The sequence below is a fragment of the Haliotis asinina genome, chromosome 2 (genome assembly GCF_037392515.1).
Source record: "Haliotis asinina isolate JCU_RB_2024 chromosome 2, JCU_Hal_asi_v2, whole genome shotgun sequence".
NCBI classification, from domain to species: domain Eukaryota; kingdom Metazoa; phylum Mollusca; class Gastropoda; order Lepetellida; family Haliotidae; genus Haliotis; species Haliotis asinina.
Window position 1 is genome coordinate 28111309 of NC_090281.1, and position 18968 is coordinate 28130276.

The 18968-nt window shown below is 41.8% G+C and overlaps 2 protein-coding genes across 2 annotated transcripts; one reads left to right on the top strand and one right to left on the bottom strand.

The window, feature by feature from the left end:
* Positions 1–1243: 1243 nt before the first annotated feature.
* Positions 1244–6559, top strand: LOC137271713 (3-oxoacyl-[acyl-carrier-protein] reductase FabG-like). Its single transcript, XM_067804131.1, has 5 exons — positions 1244–1420; positions 2648–2740; positions 3842–3980; positions 5252–5292; positions 6404–6559. The coding sequence occupies exons 1-5, from the start codon at positions 1244–1246 to the stop codon at positions 6557–6559; spliced, it is 606 nt and encodes a 201-aa protein (XP_067660232.1).
* A 2327-nt stretch (positions 6560–8886) lies between these two features.
* On the bottom strand, positions 8887–18604 carry LOC137272424 (3-oxoacyl-[acyl-carrier-protein] reductase FabG-like). The gene is made up of 9 exons (XM_067804805.1): positions 18358–18604; positions 17385–17524; positions 16249–16341; positions 15667–15805; positions 14114–14154; positions 13592–13661; positions 12719–12755; positions 11348–11423; positions 8887–9810 (listed from the first exon to the last, which is right to left on the bottom strand). The coding sequence occupies exons 1-9, from the start codon at positions 18392–18394 to the stop codon at positions 9664–9666; spliced, it is 780 nt and encodes a 259-aa protein (XP_067660906.1). The 5' UTR covers positions 18395–18604; the 3' UTR covers positions 8887–9663.
* Between the last annotated feature and the right edge of the window lie 364 nt (positions 18605–18968).

An 18968-nucleotide genomic window follows, 5' to 3' on the forward strand; every position in this document is an offset into this window, starting at 1 on the left:
TGAACCCTTTAACAACTAGGCTACCCAAATGCCCCCTCACTGCACTTTTCTCTGTATTTATGCTGCCTGATGGTTATTGTCGGGTTCAGATGTGTCATGAACAAGATAGTGAAAGAAGCACCCGACAAATCCTTGCACACACGCTTTCTACTCATAACTAACTAGTATCTGATCTGTGGGCAGGGCTTAGGTGTACTGCATGTGGGTAGGTCGTAGGTGTACTGCATGTGGGCAGGTCTCAGGTGCACTGCATGTGGGCAGGTCTCAGGTGCACTGCACGTGGGCAGGTCTTAGGTGCACTGCATGTGGGCAGGTCTCAGGTGCACTGCATGTGGGCAGGTTTTAGGTGTAGTGCATGTGGGCAGGTCTTGGGTGTAGTGCATGTGGGCAGGTCTTAGTGTACTGCATGTGGGCAGGTGTTAGGTGTAGTGCATGTGGGCAGGTCTTAGGTGCACTACATGTGCATTGTCTTGAGCTGGACTAGTTTTCAAATTTTGCTAGCCATTCGAGGGGTGGGGGTAAGGATGTTATTCAACGTATTTTTCAACATTTTAAGTTAATTTTTTAAATTAATAATTTGTTACTGTAAGTCCATACTGACATGTATCAGAATCTGGAAAGTTGTGTTTTGCGTTTCATGTGATCTTCAGCTTCAACTGATATATGACCTGAGCTCTGCGCACAACATCATACAGCAGGTACTAGGTGTGTTGATGCTCTGTCCCTGTCTCTCCTCTGCCTGTGGCCTACATTATCAGCCTGCAAGTCGACGGTCACCTCTATTTACTCTCTATGATTTTCCTCGACTAGGACAGTGAGTTACACTTAGGTACACTTACACGAGCCAGACAGTCGGGACAGCAGAAGCGACGTGATGGCGAATTTCGCAGGCCGAGTTGTACTTATTACGGGTAAATATAACAAACTATTCCTGCATTGAGAAGTGCATGTAGACAATTGTAAACTCAAGTCAGCTCAGGAACGCTGTCGTGGCGTCAGGATGCCTGGTGTTTGGTATTCCTTACTGTGCACAAGGAGGGCTATGAAACTCAACAGAAGCCACCAACAGACAAGGCGACAAATTCTTTAATTTTATTCGTGTTTACACACACGCACGTACACCCCGCTTATGTTCACTGATACCGAATTCTTGCTGTTGATGCGTGTCTCTGTTGTCGACATTGTTCGGTACATTGCTGTTCTGTTGATGCAATATCAAGTTTGTCGAATGTTGGTTTTTTCAATGTTTCTAAATAGCATCCTGTTTCTCCATTCTTCAGGAGCGAGTGCCGGACTTGGAGAGGGGACGGCTTTGCATTTTGCCAAAAAGGGAGCCAAACTCTCGCTAACGGGACGAGATACGACGAGACTGGAAGGTGTTGCTAAGCGATGCTTGGAGTGCGAGATACCTGATGGGGATGTGAGTGTTGTGGAGGAGGTTTGGTACATTCGGTTTTGTACACCCCAAGTAGATTTAGTTTGTAATATCCGACACAACCTCCGGACTGTTACACATATTGCAGACGGCGTGTTTACAACTAACATTTTATTCTACTTTGGTATTGCATATTTCTGTCCATATAATGTGCTTTTATTAACGAGTACATGGGTGAACATTCCAGGACGAAATATGTCCAAGAGTCAAAACTGAACATGCTATAAACGTAACTATCTAATTATACCCAACCCCAAAACCGATGCGATCAAGTGATTATTCAATACGCCAATACATGTATACCGCTCTTGACCTTTTTGTGTGTTCCCTTATAAGTTTTCTTCAATGTATTTTCTTCTGCTGAAAATGTAGAAATTCTGGTTACACAACCACTGCTTCTCACGTTCAGTTTGAGCACGCTGTTGAACATGATATTGAGTTTGAGTATGCTGTTGGCCACGTGCTGTCTGAGAGTGCTGTTGCTTACACGACATTAATTTTGTCGTTCACGTACCAATTTACTCCACGCTGCTATTAAACTTTTTAAAAGATGAAAAGAACATGTGAAATGCTTGTCATCTGTATTAGTCATTTGTCGGTAGAGGTGATAAAAGGTGGTTATGCACAAGATCGTCATATATGTACAAGATCTTCACGTATTTTTCTACAACGTGAACAACAGTATCTGGAAACTCAACATCATCAAAAGCATGCTCAAACTGAACGTGAGTATTAACTCTACGTGAGTACGGCACGCTCAAATAGTACCAACTCAACGTGAGTACGGCACGCTCAAATAGTATCAACTCTACGTGAGTACAGCACGCTCAAATAGTATCAACTCAGCGTGAACAGCAATAGTCTAACCCGTAACCTATTGAATCATGGACAAAATAAGTGAGGGATATTGGCATTTGTATGACTGATATTTTATCAGTATGTCAATGAATAAATACATCATTGCTCGTCATTCCAAAATTAATAAATATCCCTAAATATGTTTGTCCAGTATAGTATCAGATAGCCCTCGTTAGGTCATCTGGAATAGGTGGAACATGGATTACAAACGTGATAACGTACACAGCCGAGATTGTGTGTAGACCAATAGAGGTGATAACAGATGATATCCTCTCTCGTATGGTTTACAGATTCTGTGTAGAACAGTGAATGTGATAACACAACAGATGAATTCGTCTCTCGTGTGATTTTCAGATTCTGACTCTTACTGGAGACCTGACTGACGCGGCATTCAGAAAGACCACCATTGAAAAGACGGTCGCCAAGTTTGGCAGGCTCGTGGTTCTGGTACATGTACGCGTTCGGCGACGCTTCTAACCCGAATAGGTCGTAGGGAACACCTTTTTTATTTTGTTTGTTTTGGGGGATTTGGGGGTTTTTTTTCGGTTTTTTTTCGTTTTTTTTCTTTTTTTTCTGTTTTTTTTTTGGGGGGGTATATATCCATCATTTAGATGGTATAGTTAAACTGGTGACCACTCCATCAAGGAGTCATCAAGGGTCGCCGTTTACAATCAGACAAAGGAAAGGACGCATAGGGTATTTGAGCAATACTTTTGAAAAGGTAAAGATATTGATAGTACTTTCATTACAAATACCAAAAGTGCGTGTACGTGTTGCCAAATTGCCGCACAATATCCTTTACATCGTTGTGAAAATTACTGTTTTGTTGAATCGAACGAAAGAGTCGGTTGAGATTGGTAGTCATAAACCTGTTAAAAGCACATGCCAAGATTATCAACAGCGGAGCGAGAATACACCAGTGGAGTGAGTGTTGGCTGAACATTTTGCACATCATCCTCAGTCAGCAAGGCTGGCCACAAATCTGAACGTCCATGAACTGAAGACCAAGCACCACCACCTCAAAGGATAACCATCACCCGTGCATTTCCATCTGCGCAACCGGATGTTCGCAATGACGTCATCAGGGTCACGGCATCACCAGGAGTGAGTGCATATAGTTTTACGCCGCACACATCAATGTTTCCGCTATATGGTCGCGGTCTGGAAATCATCGAGTCTGGACCAGACGATCCAGTGATGGACAACATGAGCATTGATCTACACGTGTCAACAGTGTCACCTATAATGAGCACCCAATTCCCTTACTCGCTTCTTATACAAGCATGGGTTATTGAAGATCAGTTCTAACCCGGATCTTCACGGTTCCTGTCCGCAGTAACACGTTGATGAGACGATTGTAATCACCCCGTGAAAACAGACTGAATCGTCTACGAACTATGGAACTGGCCACGTCCTCAGTGTTTACCATAGCCGTGGTGATTTGGCAGCGTGTACACAGTCGTAATTTAAAGATGCATTTGATTTGAGGTTGGACCATGTGTGAATGTTGATCATCCGTTTGTCTCACCTGTCCCATCTGTACTGCAGGTAAACAACGCAGGTTTGGTTTTCCCAGGAGAGTCCATGGGGATGTCGGAGACCCAGTTCGACCAGACGATGGACCTCAACATGAAGGCTCCCTTCCTCCTGTCACAGGTGGCAGTCCCCCACTTGGAGAAGACGCAAGGTGGGTAACTTTAGGGTAGAGACAGGGTGGATGCATCTGTTGGAGACGCAGGGTGAGTACATCCCCGGGGGTGGGGTAGGGGTTGGGGTGGGGGTGGGGTTGACGTATGGTGGGTACATCTACAGGAGACGCAGGGTGGGTACATCTGTTGGAGACGCAGTGTGGGTACATCTGGGGGCGAGATGGGGGAGGGTAAAGTGGGTGTGCAGATACAGAAGGGTTTACTTTTAGCATGCAAACAATATTCTATGATATGCCTACCCGGGTAAAACTACCGGGCAAGAGAAAGTTGCCACTTTGAAAGTAATAACATAAAAAACAAAAACGGTGAAACAGGTTTGACCTGAGGAAACGCTCGCCAGAATGCAACAATATCCTGATAAACAAATATTGATATCGATGTTGAACCGAACATGCACGCATTAACCAAAAAACCACCACGAATAAGCCAAGAATGTTACAAGCGCAATGAGACAGGGCTAATTTGGGGGCAAGACCTTTAAGCTGCAGCTAGGCCATAATTGATACCAGCAAACAGTTGGGGAGAATGCTCTTTACAGATGAAAGTCTGATCAGAAACGAAGCCAGAGATCGACCTTTTTAAATTCATCAGTTCGCGGAGTCGTTTTGCGCGTCATTCGTGGCCAGAGCAAAACAAGACTGGATTTTGAGTGATGACAACGCATGGCCTCACACAGTCAGAATTGATCCAGTTTTCTGCGCAACTTTAACGCCAACGCATTGCCTTGGCCAGCCCATTCTTCAGATATGAACTCCAGTGAACATCTTTAGGATCATGTTGATGGTCAGATGAGACAGTGTGTCCCACCTCCACCGAACTGATAGGAACTTGAACAGACCCTCTTGAACTTATGGAACAGCATTGCCTCTGACGTCTTCCACCGACTGACAACGTCAGTGAGGGGGCGTATGTTTGCGTGCATGGATGCCCAGGGTGGTCCCACTCGCTACTGTCCCACAATATGCATTTTGGAATTAACTACAATTTCTCAAATTCTAATTTTGACTCAATGGCTCCTTCTTAATGAACAGAGGTAAATGCAAGGCAAGAATCGTGATGAATTTTCAGTCAAATTATTGAAAAATTTTATTTCTGTCTGAAATATTGTCATGAATCTCATATACGTCTCTGTTTCTATTTTTTCTCAGGTGAGTTGATGAGTTTCATGTGCTCTGTGGTTTTAGCATAATACACGGTTTTGTTTAAAAAATAGCTTTGTCTTCCTAAACCTGTTTTTTTTTCTTTGTAGGGAACATTGTAAATATAACAAGTCTCAGCGGGAACAGGGCGGTGAGTTCAACTACTAGATTTGTGGTGTGAATGGTTTGGGTGGTCATCTGTGTCTATGCAGATAGACTGTAATGTTGTTTTTCCCTGGATTGTCTTATAAAAGACGAACAGTCGAAACTCTCAGACCCCTATGTAGTCAATTAAACAGTGTCATGCCGCGGAGAGCGGAGGTGGTTCGATTCTAGGGCTGTGGAAACCCCTTCACTCTCAAACCCCTATATAGTCAACTGAATAGTGTCACGCCGCAGAGAGCGGAAGTGCTTCGATTCCGAAAGAAGTTAAGAAAATTGTACTTATTGTTTCCGTGGATAGCTCTCAACATCAACGGGGTATCTGTGTATATTTCGGTATGATACTGTATGCTAGAAATATAACTTGCATCAATCAGGACTGCTTCAAGAAACTCCATAGTGGCATACACTTCTCTATATAAATGAAATGTGACGCGAGGACACATCTCGCTCACCTCACCTCACCTCACCTCACCTCACCTCACCTCACCTCACCTCACCTCACCTCACCTCACCTCACCTCACCTCACCTCACCTCACCTCACCTCTCCTCTCCTCTCCTCTCCTCTCCTTTCCTCTCCTCTCCTCTCCTCTCCTCATCTCGATTCTCGCTTGTGAGTTGGAAGCAGCTTGCAACTCAGAGTTACCTAATTAAGATGAGAGTGCTAGCGAATGTTGCAGAATGGAGATCGAAGTGGTAACCCAAAGTTTCAGAAAAATATGTTGAGTTCCTGATTCTCCAAGACAAAACTGAGCACAAGAACACCTGGGATATTGAAAGATGACCGACACTGTCTGAAGGTAATTCCCAAAGGAAAGATATTTAGATGTTTTCTCCCTTTAATAGCGACGAGTCAGTCGTAAGGCCCATTAGCGTCGTTCGGTTTAATCGTCATTCAGGTTAGTGCGTGAGTACATGATCAGAAACGGACTTCGGCTTTTCTCGATCTTATGTAATTTACTCTCTGTTTGGTCGGGTAAAGGTATTTGTGACTAAACTTGTCGTGAGATATCTTCAGATCTTTTTGTAGGGTGATTTTAATGGGAATGGCCGTTGTGGTACTATTTTCCTCAATTAAATTATTGGTGTACATTTACAGTTCTTGGAAGACCAAGAGACTGTCAACCCTCTTGGCAGACTGAGAACACCCCAAGATGTGGCTGAAGCTATTGGTTACCTTGCCTTCGACGCTGCGAGCTATGTGACGGGACAGATCCATTTAGTCGATGGGGGTGGAGGCTGTGCCTTCAAGTGAAGACGAGCATCTTCCACCGTAGAAAAGTTACATCATGCCGTTATGTCAGCTTGATCTGACAGACAGTTGTCAAAGTACTTCGTATCCCATATAGATATCTGTCAGACTGCACCCTGTCAGCAATACTACAACAGTAGACGCCAAAATACGTTACCCTCATTTCTTTGTGACGGGTTACCTATGTGTTGACAATGTGTTGTGTGGACGTCCACTTCTTGGTCTGTCTACGGTGACCCCAGTGTTATAACCGTGATATGGTGGCATCCGAGGGCGTTGGCAACAGCATTGTCGACCCCATCTGCACCATCCATTGACTCTTTCTCTCTCTCTTCAGCTGTTAGTCGTAGCATATTTCTCGTACTTGTGTATCATATCATGCATTCTAGACTCTCTTTAAACCCTATACAATCATTCTACACGTGGAATTGATGCAAATACAGCTCGTACTGCTTGACTACTGCTGCGTGTTGGCGACTGATATCGTTATGTGTAAACAGAAAAATGGGGAAATGTTACCTTACAAGCAAACGTAACAATTTCAGATGTTTCTAAACACATTTTCACATTATCAGACACATTTTACTTGTTCTCAAGCAAATCAGCAGAAATTGTTTTCAAAGACTGAAATCATAGGAATGATTCTTTTACAATTTTACACTCTACAATTATTTCTTGTTTCAAAAGTTTAAAAACTGGTGACTTTAAATGGTTTAATCTCTGTCTCAAAGCAGAATTTTATTTCAATATTTCTTTTGTATATCTAAATCATTATTTCGTGTATTTCGGCATGTCGAAAATGGGACAATTTAACTTTTCTGAAAACGACGCATTTCACCTAACTATTAATTCTTTTGAGATTTTGCTTAAAGCTGTGTTGTTAAGCATTCTTGTGAACTAATACCTACTTAGATACCTTTGGTTTTTCAGTAAGTCATAAAGGTAGAGGTTAATGTTTGATTTGGCGTTTAGTGTATATCAGGGAGGCATGTAACTGGCATAACAGTTGTATCACTTAAGTAAAGCAGTCATCTGTGACATCATGCTAGGACATGATAGCGTATAGGCCATGCCCCCAACCACACAAGTATGCAAATTAGATAATGGATTTTTACTTTCTGTCTGAGCACAATTTCATTGAAAAGTTAAATATCAGTGACATTGTGCCAGAGACAAAATCAAATGACACAGACCAGTTGTTGCTACCGTTAGTTTAGTTTCCAGTAGTTGCTTGAGAACAAGTAAAATGTGTCTGATAATGTGAAAATGTGTTTAGAAACATCTGAAATTGTAACACTTCATTTACACGCTTATTTTGACCATTATATTTATACATATCTGTGAACAGCATGATATTTCACAATGTAATCAAGGAAACACTGCACTTGTGTACTACGGAGCTACCTATACTGTACTACTCAGATAAAGGACGTAAACATAATCTGGGAGGAAAAAATAATACTGATTGAACTAGCGGTATATATTATGATTTTGACATGTTAATGGTGTAAAAGTTTGTTTTATCACCAACCAACTGCTGATGTGACTAAACATACAATGTCTGGTTGGTTGGTTGGTTGGCTGGCTGGCTGGATGGATGGTTAATCAATCAGCAGTAATCCAGCTATATGTCGACGTTCTGTAAACAGTACAGTCCAATCCAGTGATCAACATTATGAACATCAGTCTGCACAAGTGGGCCACGATGACGTGTCAACCAAGCCCCCGAGCCAGGCCAACCGATACCGTTCATTGCCTGTTGCAACAAGCACTGGTTGCTGAAATGGGGTGACTATTGAGGGGGAAACAGCTATTGCGATAGCGACAGCCTGTTGCGACCAACTGTTCCAATACTATTGCAGTAGTCTTTTCCCTTAAATTGTCTCATTTATATGGAACAAAAACAAGTTGTAGTTTCAGGCTCTTCAAATAACTGACAAGAAACCTGAACCCCAGACCAAGCAAACGTTTAAAACACAAACTCAATGAAGCTACAGCTGCAAGTGTGCTCCCAAACAGCTTTTCCCAGCTTCAAGCTTCCAGCTTCCAGCACCCAGCTCCTGTATATTGCCCTGCGCATTTATCAACGGAAGCCAATTACTAAACTATCGATAGTCACACATACTATCGTAGCATAGACAGTACTTTTTTTTCATTTCTATCATCGATTAATTACTATCGGAGATTCAGCAATTGCAATCCATCGAGCCCTTTTGCCTTCACCTGTTCTTCACGTATAGATTAAGCATAGCAAGGGTGTCCAAACCATAAGGTAAACGTGCTACCTGAATCTAGTGTTATAATTGAAAGAGAAATAAAAACTCAAAAAGAACGCTTAATTGTTTTTTATTCTGACAACACAAACACACATGGCAAAAAATGAATAATGTCACATGACTTTAACAGTTAAAACCATTTTCAATATTCCCCATACAATTCATATATTCCCAATATAAAGGACACTCGTGATGAATCCTCTGTATTATTTTAACATTATTTCCTTTTCCAGAAATAACGCATGAAAATTACCAAATTACCATCAGGAACCGAAAGCCCTAGATATCATGCGCAGTGTTACATTTTTTCCACGGCCTTGTGAATCAAAGTAATCAACCTGTTAACTTCTGTAGGGCATGCTAATTCGCTGAGAAAAATTGTTCCTCGGTTATTTAAACAACTATGCCGGGTTACATGCTCTATTTAAATACGCAGCTATACTGCCAAATACGTGCCTTCCTCTCTATGTGTCCGCGCGTGCGTGTGCGTGTGTGTGTGTGTGTGTGTGTGTGTGTGTGTGTGTGTGTGTGTCTGTGTGCGTGTGTGTGTGTGTGTGAGAGAGAGAGAGAGAGAAAGAGAGAGAGAGAGAGAGAGAGAGACTACTTTGACTACAACCTCCCAGCTCAAGCTGCCATAACTGTGGAATGATTCTATGGCGGACGACTCTACTCTTACCAAGCATCAAGCGGTTTTACATATGCGACAATTCACTTCTCATCTTTATTACATATACGCATTTTCCAAAAATAATCCAAGCTTATAAGCAGATCTGGTTTGACCATGCTGAACTTAACTGATGCGTCTTCCGCTTCGATTTCATAACCCGAGCTTCACTTTAAGGTACAATGTCGACCTCCATCGACTAAAAGGATCTGTCCCGTCACAGCGTCGGAGGCAAGGTAGCCAATAGCTTCAGCCACGTCATGGGGTGTTCCCAGTCTGCCAAGAGGGGTGGCATTGGCTTGTGCCTCCAAGAGCTGTAAATGTATAATAATACCCTTTCTGGAAATATTACCACAACGGTCATTCCTAAACATATCTAGATCTGAAGACATCTCATAACACGTCTAATTCAGAACGACCGATCAATCAGAGACTGAGAATGCGAAAATTGTTATGCGCCCTCGTAAACACCTGGCATTCTCATGTCATGAACGACTGATTCGTATCTACTTATCGAGAGACATCTACAAAGGAAGAAACTTTCTTTTGTCCTTGGAAAGTACCCCCATTCAGTCTCAGTCACTCTTCCGAAATTACCCATTGCACTGCAAATGAAGAATTCAAAATATATCTCTGTGCGTGGCCTGGCCCGAGAGTGGTCAGTCTGAAAGTAGTTCCTTAGTACCGTGAAGTTCGAGAAAAATTATTTCTGACAGTCATTTCTTGATCTGATTTTTATAGTAACTAGCGTAACCAAAAATGTGATGTTCTGAATTATTTGGCCAGTGGTACCACTTGTTAACTACGGCATGGTATCTCAGTGAACTAGCATTATAAACCCTGCACAAGCAGCCACACATACGGGTATATAGTGTATTATTTCGTGGTTTCAGAATGTACAGACAATACCTTTGCCAATATTAGTAACCTTTATTCTTACCGGCTCGGGTAACACCGCTACAAAGAGTACATCAGACCCCATCACCCTCTACATAACCACACAACGTGTTTATCTTACCACCATGTTAAATGTACAAAATATCATTTTATTGTGAAGATCGCTACGAAATAAATGGCATGTAAATAAAATGGTGTGTGTCTCTCGACTGGCTTTAAAAAGCAGTGAAACATATTCAAAACTGCTCAAAATTGTTATAAGATGGTTAATCTTGTTTATATGTTGGGTGTGCAAATAAGTCAATGCATAAAATAGTTCAAAATAAATGTCTACACAGTGAACTAAAAAAACCCAGCTACTCCGGGCACTGCATGCGTCATACGATGACGTGATTCAACTGTTAGATATACAGATTCGCGGTGGAGAGTTTGCCACTTGCCGTGGCAGCGGGTAATATTTGTCACCCTCCTATGAGATATGACACGTAAATAGCGAATACTACACAGAGAATGGCTAATAGGTCACATTGCATACGAATTATACGGAACGAGTGTCCGAATACCACAGGAAGGTCACGAGTTTCGTATAATTCGTATGTAATGAGACCAATTATATTAATTTAATTATTACCCACAATTCCTCCGCAACCTCTTTATGAAACCGGTTTCGTTTTGAAACCATAAAAATAACAAAAGTATAACATTTGGTCCATTTAATGCATGTAAGACGTGGGTAATAAATAAAATATCACACTCCGTCTCATTACATGCGAATTATACGATACTCGTGACCTCGTGACAAGGACACTTGATTGGTGTATTCGTATGTAATGGGACCTCGTGCAGTACTCTCTATATCTACTGATGTAATAGGTACGTGCATTTCGACGCATCCTACAGTGCTGATGAGATCTCTCTGACCAGCGTCAACGTTGTATAGAAATTTACACTCACCTTCTGTATCTCGTCGTCTTTGCCGTGGAGGACAGAACCTTCTCGGTCGAATAGCGGAGTCTGCACAGTGCCTGGGCTAAAACAAAAATGGTGCAAATAGCTTAGATGCTAGTCTGATGTTGAGCACAGGCAGTGAGTTTTATCTGAGTGAGTGAGTAAATATTTAACGTCACATAGGCAATCTCTCCGCCATATCGTGACGATTTTTATCCGGGGTATGAGTGAGTGAGTGAGTTCAGTTTTACGCCGCACTCGGCAATATTCCAGCTATATGGCGGCGGTCTGTAAATAATCGAGTCTGGACCAGACAACCCAATCATCAACAACATGAGCATCGATCTGCACAATTGGGAACCGATGACATGTGCCAACCAAGTCAGCAAGCCTGACCACCCGATCCCGTTGTCGCCTCTTACGACAAGCACAGTCGAGTTTTATGGCAAGCATGGGTTGCTGAAGGCCTATTCTACCCCGGGACCTTCACGGGTATCAGGGGTATGAATGAACCGTATATGATAGTACTTGTGTTGATGGACAGCCAATTAGATATCTTGTTGTGATCGAAATTACAAAGTTGAACAGGGTGGGATTGTGTTGGTATTGATAGACTACATTCCTTCTTAGTAGATTTCATGCTGCATTCCAGTGTTAAATGAGACTTGGCTTGGGGCAGTTGGTACGCCTAGAAATATGATTCAGAACACCTTACAATCAACTTACAATAAAATACATATGATGGAGACTGACTAACGTTTAGTATCTAAATGTATATAGTTCACGGAACTAGTAATATCTAACTCCATTTAAAATAAAAAAAGCAGTCTCAGTTAGCTGGTAAAATCTGGAGTCACTGGAGTTTCCGCATTGGAAAATAATGTGGTTCAGGGTATGTGAGGCCGACTTATTGTGTAATACTTATAGCATGATATATTGATAGACATCTGAAAAAATATCGTGTTCCATAACTACTTTTGATTAGTATATATCAATTTGGGACAGATGATTTCCCTAAATACATATTCTCGAGTCACCAGACACTATCGGAAGCAGGCAGACCGTTGGGTAGAGCCGCCTTTAAGTGTCTTTCTGCTGTCATCTATGTTGCATTGTAAAGTTAGCTACACGCAGGCAACACTTATAATCTATCAGTCTTACATGTCACACGTTAGGCATCAATATTACAATATCTTTTAGCGGCATTTAGAAGTTGTTATATATGACCAAGATCTTTAATTCTTTGACACACAATGTTCCGGGAACATTTGATGAAGGGGTCTGAAACGACCACGAAATGTTCTGTGTCAAACTATTAAAAGAAGATTTATCCACAAAAGATCTTGGTCATCAATATTATGAACAGCAAATTCTCACTTCACAGAATTCACCCGAACTTTCTTGGGGGCGAGCTCTGCAAAATAAAATAAATCTTGCATAAACAACTTACATGTTACAGTAAACATACATACAGATACTTTCAGTCAGTCAAACATTTTTGCATTCTGTTTGTAATAGTGGTGTTCCTATTAACTGAGTGAGTGAGTGATTGAGTTAAGATCGGCAATATTTCAGCCATATAGTGACTAAAACAAGGTAGAGATTTATAATGATTAAAACTAAATGATAAACACTTCTCAAAGAAGGACAGTAAATCAACTAGATCATCACAGACAGATACTGAAAATTAGCAATTAAATCTAAGTCAGTGTAGGACAGTGTAACTATTCAGGACGACACGATATAAAATCGGGCTATAGATCGCCAACAACTCCGATTAACTGAAATAATCGAAGATTGGTCGCGGTGACCAACCGACCAAGAAATCGATCACATTTTCTCAATATCGAACATAAACGATTTTGGAACGAATGTTGTGGTGTTTCAAAAAATGGAACATTTAATGGAACATATCTTTGAAACTGTCAGGGCCTTAAAAGATTTTTTTTCTCAGAAAAATAACTGTTGTTAAAGACTCCAGGAAGTTTACGTTCATGATATATTAGCCATTTCTTTAAAGTAGCAAGGTGCAGCATGTTATACATATCTGCAGTAACGCCTGGATAGAAAAATCTAAAAGATGACGCTTACAATTTTCAATGACTTTTCGTTAGTAATAATATCATTTGTGAGATTTAGCAACAGTCCAGCAATATCACAGTGGGGGACACCAGAAACTGTTTTCAAACAAGTCTTCACCGTGACGGGCGAACACTTTAACCACTATGTCACCCCAGCGCCGCGACTCACCCAAAGCCAGGCACTGGGTGAACATGTCCAGGGCGGCCTTGCTGATGCAGTAGATTCCAGCCGTCGGCGTCTGGAACACATGCCACACTTGGAGTATCCCCATGGCAACAGATGATTTAACAAACGTTTTGCTTTTTTGACCTTCTTTTTAATTTGGGGGCTCCAATTAAAATGTAATCTCAAGTAAATCGGAGTAGATCACGTGGCAATCAAATTACAATTTACATTCATGTCAAACGAGTCGGTAGATATTGTGACATGGGGTAACTCCGCGTAGGTGACAGGAATTTCAGGTAACCGAAAACTCGTTTATCAATATAGGAGGAATCGTGAACGTCCGGAGAAATGAGTTTCGACTGCAGGATGACATAGTCAACCAAGTCAGCGATATGGCCACCAGACCCGTTTGTCGCCTCTTACGCCAAGCATTGGTTAGTGAAGACCAATTACAACCAGGGTTCCTCACGGGTCCCAAACATAGAAAAATGACCATTTCATAAAGAAAAATCCAGTTTTACTCACCGCCCTAGCCCCGAAAAGACTTGAAATGTTTACAATGTTCCCTGCAACGAAAATCATGTTTAATTCTTCAGTGGAAACAGTGTTTGGGGGGCATTGAATTACACCATTTCACGTTTTACAAGAATGCACAATACTACGATGGTTCGTACATCGTGGGATATTATTTGTAAGTCAAAAGTAAACAAATAATACTATTTATTTCATGGTATCAAAAACGGTTTTTAGTTGTAGCCCTTGTCCACTACCTTGAGCATACAGCAGTCTAACACTAAATTCACCCTTCTGTTGATGCCTTGATGTCTCGTGTGGGTTTTCTTATAAACGAGTCAATTGCAATTCATCGTTCTCATTTGGAGACAAAGGCACAATACATACCCTAAGTCACCTCAGCGTGTACCCATAAGTAGAGCTGTGTATTGGCAAATGAAATGTATTGCTCTACAGTGGAAGCTGTCATAACTGGCATCTGTCCAATCCGGCAAGTTGTCAACACCAGTATATAATCTCAGTTTTGTCCGTGGCTTGTGCTTTTATCATAAGCTCTACAATCCGGCATTCTGTCTAAACAGGATTATTTTTTCAGTCCCGATCACTGCCGGTTTAGACAGCTTCCACTGTATATTGCGATTCAGGTACCCTTATTGCAATACGTATTGCGATATATTGGAAACTGAAGTGTTTGAAGTAAGTACCGCTAATTACACATGTCGATCCTATTTTCTACACTAGTCCCCATATGTATCTCATGGCTCTGATAGCAGCAATCTCAAAATTCACTTGCTTAGTCAGGGATTCTATTCTCTTTTGTTATGCAATTCGTAGTACAGTGGAAGCTGTGTAAACCGTCAGTCATCGAAAAATATACAACTTGCCGAAATGGACAGATGCCGGTTATAACAGCTTCCACTGTATAACACAGGAAAAACTTGTTGTGAATGAAATTTTAATTCAAAACGTAAGGATGATCACAAAAAAGGTTATATTTTTTTCACCCAATACACCGGTTCTCAGAAGTAATATTGCGATACGTATCGTTTGAAAAGCGTATTGCGATATACCGGTATACCGGTAATACCATGCAGCCCTACCCATAAGGGTCTTCTGTGATAGTCTATTTTCTTTTATTATACAATTCGTAGTATTACAGCATGTCGTCATTGAATAACGTAGGAAAAACTTGTTGTGAATGCAAATTTTAATTCAAAACGTAAGGATGATCACAAAGAACTTTATATGTTGTTTTTTACCCAATATACCAAATTTCAGAAGTAATATTGCAATACGTATCGTTTGAAAAGCGTATTGCGATATACCGGTAATACCGTGAAGCCCTACCCTTGAGGCTCTTCTCTGATGTACCCACCTTATGTACCAACAGATACGCCCGATATTCCGCCAGTTGTACCCACCCTGCGTCTTCTAGAGATATACCCACCATACGTCACCCCCACCCCCACCCCCACAACCACCCCCACCGCACCCCACCCCCAGATGTACTCACCCTACGTCTCCAACAGATGCATCCACTCTGTCTCTACCCTAAAGTTACCCACCTTGCGTCTTCTCCAAGTGGGGGACTGCCACCTGTGACAGGAGGAAGGGCACCTTCATGTTGAGGTCCATCGTCTGGTCGTACTGGGTCTCCGACATCCCCATGGACTCCCCGGGGAAGAACAAACCTGCGTTGTTTACCTGCAGTACAGATGGGAGAGGGGAGACAAACGGATCATCAACACTTACACCCAGCCATACATGTGTAGCCGTAAATCAAAAAGCATCCTAAAATTACAATTGCATATACACTCTTCAAAAAAAGAAACGCAAAATGAAATTGAAAAATGATACTTACAGTTTTGTACACATATGTAAGCTCAAACATTTTTAGGGTTGCACAGAGAGTAAGTGGTCACCGGTTGTGCTATTTTAACATCTAATATACGCTACCCTAGCATGCTCAAAATTGTGTGATAAAAAATGTTCAAGTCTTTTTATGCTCAGACCAAAATCACACTTGTTGTATTGTGAGTATCAGGCCCCCCTAAGTAATGGAAGGAATTACGGCAAATTGGGGAGGGGATGAGTATGCTTATTTGCAATTCAGGCAATAAACGTCGGTGAGTGGTTGACACACGTACCAGTACGTCGAGTCTGCCAAACTTGGCAACCGTCTTTTCAATAGTGGCCGTCCGGAACGCCGCGTCAGTCAGGTCACCGTAATGGGTCCGAATCTGGAAGTCAAACGAGAGACGAATTCATCTGTTGTGTTATCACCTCCACTGCACTACACAGAATATGTAAATTAAACGAGAGGGGATATCATCTGTTATCATCTCCACTGTTCTACCCACAATCTCTACTCTGCATGTTATCACGTTTAAGGCCACACTCAGCGATATTCCACCTATTACACATAGGCTAATAATGTGTCAGAGGGTATCGAATACTAACAATAGTTTACGTTTTAACATGCTGTTGCTCATGTTCTGTTTGAGCATACTGTTGGTCTTGTTGAGTTTCACCATGCTGTCGGTGACGTTGAGTTTGAGCGTGTTGTTGCTCACGTTATGTTTCAGCATACTGTTGGTGACGTTCAGTTTGACCATGCTGTCGTTGACCTTGAGTTTGAGCGTGTTGTTGCCCACTATGAATCTGAGCATACTGTTCCTCACTTTGAGTTTTAACATGCTGTTGCTCACTTTTAGTTTGAGCTGATGTATGTCATCTATGATATCATGCTTCTTGTGTTGATAACAATTAGCGCTGCCATTCCACTTTCTATTGGATGAAAACAATCTGTGAGTCTTTCCATTTCTTCATTTACGGATGCATGATATAGACTGAAGGCGATAAAAATAAGGTGACACATGAAAGGTCAAGTGTCCTTTGTTCTTTTTTCAGGTTCCTTTGTAAGCTTTGTTTTGCGGTGTGGTTGAAATCTGTGAATACATACTGCGATGAAGTGGTGTTCCGTTTATCTTTTCCCTTAGTATAGCATCTGTTTGGAGTGTTGTGTAACAGCTTGAACAGCCCAAAGTGCTTTTGGGGTTGAGAATAACAGACAGTATTCATGCTTGAACATGTTACGTTTTGGTATGTTCACCCACGATGTCACTCAGATGGGCGCACTCCACGTAATAGGAAGATGCCATACCAAAATATTATCTGTGTTAATTCATAATGTATGTAAAAAGTCAACTGGGTGTGTCAGATAATACGACCTGGTACTAATGGTGCACAAAACCGGAAGTACAATACACTTCACAACACTCACGTCATCAGCCGGTATCCCGCAGTTAGAGCATCGCTTGGCGACATCGTCCAGTCTCGTCTTATCTCGCCCCGTTAACGCGAGTTTGGCTCCATTTTTTGCAAAATGCAAAGCTGTTCCCTCCCCAAGTCCGGCACTAGCTCCTGGGGAATGGAGGAGCATGCATAAATAAATACAAACACGTAAAATAGGTTATGCAGATTATCGGTATGCCTGATGTTTATTATTTATGGTAAATACGTTTAGTACACAGCGTGTTTTTGTTTAACTGAATGGACGGAAGATCTAGAAAATTTTATTGAACAATGGGATTCATATCCATTTGCAAATTAGTTACACATTCTTCTTCGCTCTGCCACTCACTCACAAGCTTTCCCTTGAAGGTGGAATAGGCCTTCAGCAATTCATGCTTGCCATAAAAGGCGACTATGCTTGTCGTAAGAGGCGACTAACGGGATCGGGTGGTTGACAAATGTCAACTTTTCCGAATTGCGCACATCGATGCTCATATTGTTGATCACTGGATTGTCTGGTCCAAACTCCATTATTTACAGACCGCCGCCATACAGCTGGAATATTGCCGAGTGCGGCGTAAAACTAAACTCACTCACTCACTCACAAGCCAACATACATAACTTTAGTACTTTCAGTGGGCCCATCAACCCATCTCACTCCCTGACACACATTAAATTCTGCACTATTTCTAAAAAACAAATCAGTGACATTTGCTACAAATGACACCCGACATACTGGAAATTAACAGAAGGAAAAATTACAGAAAATTGTCGTATAGTCTTCTCCTGGAGGGACATGGCCGCGCTGGTGCACTGTAACGATGACATTGCACATTTAGTAAAAAACGAACAGGCATGATATGGCCCGCGTAACTCCCCGACGTATTGATAGCGTTCCTGAGCTGACTTACAACCTTCTACATGCATGTACATGTGCAGGAAAAACAGTTTGTCATATTTACCCGTAATAAGTACAACTCGGCCTACGAAACTCGCCATCACGTCGCTTCTGCTGTTACTTTTGTCAACTGTCACGCTTCGCTGGTACACTTCGACGTAAAGTATGTAAATTAAAAACGTTCAATAGACGTCACCGACGCTTTGTGGGCTGCTATCGATGTTGCCAGACCTAACGAATCATTTCGCTGATTCAGTAACGATGAAGTCATACAGAACGAGGCTGCCCGTAATGCCTTAGCTCTGACAGTCAGTGATAGCCAGCCTCACAGTGCATGAACCTTACTAGGTCAGTGTACATGCCAGGTTGAGATTGCACGGAGAAAGCCAACATGACCCAACCCCCGGCTTTAAACACGCAGCTGTAGATATGCATTACAGCTCTTCACCATGTTTCTTCACTAGGTGCACACGTTATGCATTAACAACGCAGAAATTCTCATTCTAAAGTGCACGAGATAATCTATTGTGAGCACTCTCCTGTTTATCATAAAACATTGCAACTAACGTTTCTTACCTTAGTTACAGAGATGGAACAAACAACATGTTGGAATTAAACATACCTCCGATTATAATATGAATATATTACATGTTGTTTGGCAACCTGACATAGACG